The sequence below is a fragment of the Sinocyclocheilus anshuiensis genome, unplaced genomic scaffold (genome assembly GCF_001515605.1).
Source record: "Sinocyclocheilus anshuiensis isolate Anshui unplaced genomic scaffold, SAMN03320099.WGS_v1.1 scaffold891, whole genome shotgun sequence".
Taxonomy (NCBI): Eukaryota; Metazoa; Chordata; class Actinopteri; order Cypriniformes; family Cyprinidae; genus Sinocyclocheilus; species Sinocyclocheilus anshuiensis.
The window spans coordinates 326,077-329,706 of NW_015546076.1; the positions used below are offsets into that span (position 1 = coordinate 326,077).

Genomic DNA, 3,630 nt, shown 5'->3' on the forward strand with positions numbered 1-3,630 from the left:
GCCCTCCAGGACCGAGTTTGGGCACCCCTGAATTAGTGTCTCATATTCCTGACATTTTATGTCATAATTATACCGGTAACTGTCATTTTTATGTCAATTATGATTTAGTACCTCATAATTTTGACACTTATCTCATAATTATGACTTAGTATCTCATATTTTTGCTTTTTTTTAATGTGATGGAAACTTCCATATGAGGAAAAAGTACAATAATGCAGGAGCTTTTTTATTGAAGGAGATGTTTAAATGTTGTTACTAGGTGAAGGTGAACCTAATTATCCTGATTAATATCTTAAATGTAAAATGATGCTATATGATATAATATGACAATATTTTGTCATCCTCCAACTGCAGTTTGGAATTGAGGACCTAAAAGCCCTTCCCAGTCAGACTGGATGCTGGGATGGAGTGAGGAATTATCAGGTAGACTATAGCACCTTTCACACAGTAATACCAAAAAATTGCCGTAAAATTACAGTAAGTACCAACTTTACCGGTAAATACAAAAAAGCTCTGTTAACACAGGCAACGACGTTCTGTCTTTTTACCGGTAAAGCACAATTCACACATCAGTTTCAACATACTTTAGACATTTCTTTGACTTCCATAAACAGTGCAGAGTAAATGATTCATCTGCGTCAGAATGTTATGATTGGGCCAGAATAGACGTCTTACGTCAGCGCATTCTGAACTCGTACGTGCTCATACCGGTAATCTCATCTGTGCTCACACAGAGCACATTATCGGTAATTTACTGGCAAAGTTACAACTTCTCATACCACTGAATTTTCAGAACGGATTTACCGGTCCTGTTCACACACGATCTCTTACGGTAATTTACCAGTAAAGACTATGTGTGAAAGGGGCTTATGATGATTTGTTATGTTTATTAAGAAGCACATGCAGAACATTCACTTATACTCACACTTGAGACTTTTCTCCTCAGGCACGTAATTTCATGAGAGATATGAAGGTGGGCCAGCAGGCTTTCTTTTACCACAGTAACTGCAAAGAGCCAGGTATTGCAGGCCTCATGAAGGTGAGGAGTCTGTATAGAAGAAGCTTAACCCCTTAACATTTTTACCACATGCATAACATAAGGATTTTCATTACTTTTATAGATCGTAAAGGAGGCTTATGTGGACCATACACAATTTGACAAGAAGGACGTGCATTATGATCCCTCCAGCAAAGCAGACAACCCTAAATGGAGTATGGTGTGTGTTTACACAGACCACAAAAAGATTCATAAAGATAACTTTCTATTTTTGCCATCAGAACTGACCGCAGATTCACTCTGTATAGGTGGATGTTCAGTTTGAAAGGATGACCAAGCGTTTCATCCCTCTGACTGAGCTGAAGAAATATCACTTGCAGCACAAAGCTAAAGGTGGACCCTTAAAAGATATGGCCCTCTTCACCAGGGCCAGACTATCAGTTCAACCCCTTACTGCAGGTTAGTCGTATTCAATACACATGTAAAAAAATATATTCTCATTTTCATGTACTGTAGTGTAGCATTATTTAAAATGTGATTATAAATGTAAAATGTATTTATTCTTTAAAAATAACAATAATGTTAAATGTTATTTTTGTTTTAGCTAAAATAAAAATAATTTAAATTATTAGATATATTTTATAATTAATTAAAATTATTTTTAAATATCAAAATTAAGTCCTGATATTCAGCTGTATGGATTTAAAAAAAAAAATAATACTTTATTTTTTTTCTTGTCTTCAGAGGAATTTGACTTTGTCCTGAGTTTGGAGAATGAAGATCCAATATGAAAATCACCATAAAAGCCTGTTTCATCTCATCCTATTATGATTCTCTCTCACTTTAAATGTTATATAGTCAGTCTTTTCTTTATGTAATCTATACTCATGTAAACTTGAATTTTGTCATCCTCCAACTGCAGTTTGGAATTGAGGACCTAAAAACCCTCCCCAGTCAGACTGGATGCTGGGATGGAGTGAGGAATTATCAGGTAGACTATAGCACCTTTCACACAGTAATACCAACAAACTGCCGTAAAAATTACAGTAAGTACCAACTTTACTGGTAAATACAAAAAAGCTCTGTTAACACAGGCAACGACGTTCTGTCTTTTTACCGGTAAAGCACAATTCACACATCAGTTTCAACATACTTTAGACATTTCTTTGACTTCCATAAACAGTGCAGAGTAAATGATTCATCTGCGTCAGAATGTTATGATTGGGCCAGAATAGACGTCTTACGTCAGCGCATTCTGAACTCGTACGTGCTCATACCGGTAATCTCATCTGTGCTCACACAGAGCACATTATCGGTAATTTACTGGCAAAGTTACAACTTCTCATACCACTGAATTTTCAGAACGGATTTACCGGTCCTGTTCACACACGATCTCTTACGGTAATTTACCAGTAAAGACTATGTGTGAAAGGGGCTTATGATGATTTGTTATGTTTATTAAGAAGCACATGCAGAACATTCACTTATACTCACACTTGAGACTTTTCTCCTCAGGCACGTAATTTCATGAGAGATATGAAGGTGGGCCAGCAGGCTTTCTTTTACCACAGTAACTGCAAAGAGCCAGGTATTGCAGGCCTCATGAAGGTGAGGAGTCTGTATAGAAGAAGCTTAACCCCTTAACATTTTTACCACATGCATAACATAAGGATTTTCATTACTTTTATAGATCGTAAAGGAGGCTTATGTGGACCATACACAATTTGACAAGAAGGACGTGCATTATGATCCCTCCAGCAAAGCAGACAACCCTAAATGGAGTATGGTGTGTGTTTACACAGACCACAAAAAGATTCATAAAGATAACTTTCTATTTTTGCCATCAGAACTGACCGCAGATTCACTCTGTATAGGTGGATGTTCAGTTTGAAAGGATGACCAAGCGTTTCATCCCTCTGACTGAGCTGAAGAAATATCACTTGCAGCACAAAGCTAAAGGTGGACCCTTAAAAGATATGGCCCTCTTCACCAGGGCCAGACTATCAGTTCAACCCCTTACTGCAGGTTAGTCGTATTCAATACACATGTAAAAAAATATATTCTCATTTTCATGTACTGTAGTGTAGCATTATTTAAAATGTGATTATAAATGTAAAATGTATTTATTCTTTAAAAATAACAATAATGTTAAATGTTATTTTTGTTTTAGCTAAAATAAAAATAATTTCAATTATTAGATATATTTTATAATTAATTAAAATTATTTTTAAATATCAAAATTAAGTCCTGATATTCAGCTGTATGGATTTAAAAAAAAAAATAATACTTTATTTTTTTTCTTGTCTTCAGAGGAATTTGACTTTGTCCTGAGTTTGGAGAATGAAGATCCAATATGAAAATCACCATAAAAGCCTGTTTCATCTCATCCTATTATGATTCTCTCTCACTTTAAATGTTATATAGTCAGTCTTTTCTTTATGTAATCTATACTCATGTAAACTTGAAATACCAAAATAATGATATTAAAACATTTAAATGTTTTTGTTAATAAAATATTTGTTTGTGCTTCTGTCTCCATCATACCACTTAAAGTTGCTGTATGTAGGATTGACACCGAGTGGTTGAACTAGGTATTGCAGTCCAAATTCAAAATATTGGAGAGGGTTTTTTTC

The 3,630-nt window shown here is 35.0% G+C and overlaps 2 protein-coding genes across 4 annotated transcripts in view; one reads left to right on the forward strand and one right to left on the reverse strand.

The window, feature by feature from the left end:
- thyn1 (thymocyte nuclear protein 1) overlaps positions 1-3,459 on the forward strand; it is a 6,374-nt gene extending 2,915 nt beyond the window's left edge. For 2 of the 3 annotated variants that reach the window (XM_016501343.1, XM_016501341.1), the window contains exons 3-7: positions 355-423; positions 947-1,039; positions 1,122-1,217; positions 1,306-1,456; positions 1,742-1,881. In XM_016501343.1, coding sequence (XP_016356829.1) covers positions 355-423; positions 947-1,039; positions 1,122-1,217; positions 1,306-1,456; positions 1,742-1,788 — 456 coding nt within the window. In that variant the 3' untranslated portion in view covers positions 1,789-1,881. Of the gene's footprint in view, positions 1-354; positions 424-946; positions 1,040-1,121; positions 1,218-1,305; positions 1,457-1,741; positions 1,882-1,919; positions 1,989-2,512; positions 2,606-2,687; positions 2,784-2,871; positions 3,023-3,307 lie in introns of those variants that run through there. The other variant, XM_016501342.1, reaches the window with a different exon arrangement.
- LOC107699899 (junctional adhesion molecule C-like) overlaps positions 1-3,630 on the reverse strand; it is a 24,959-nt gene that overhangs the window by 6,126 nt on the left and 15,203 nt on the right. The gene's annotated exons all lie outside the window — the stretch shown is intronic.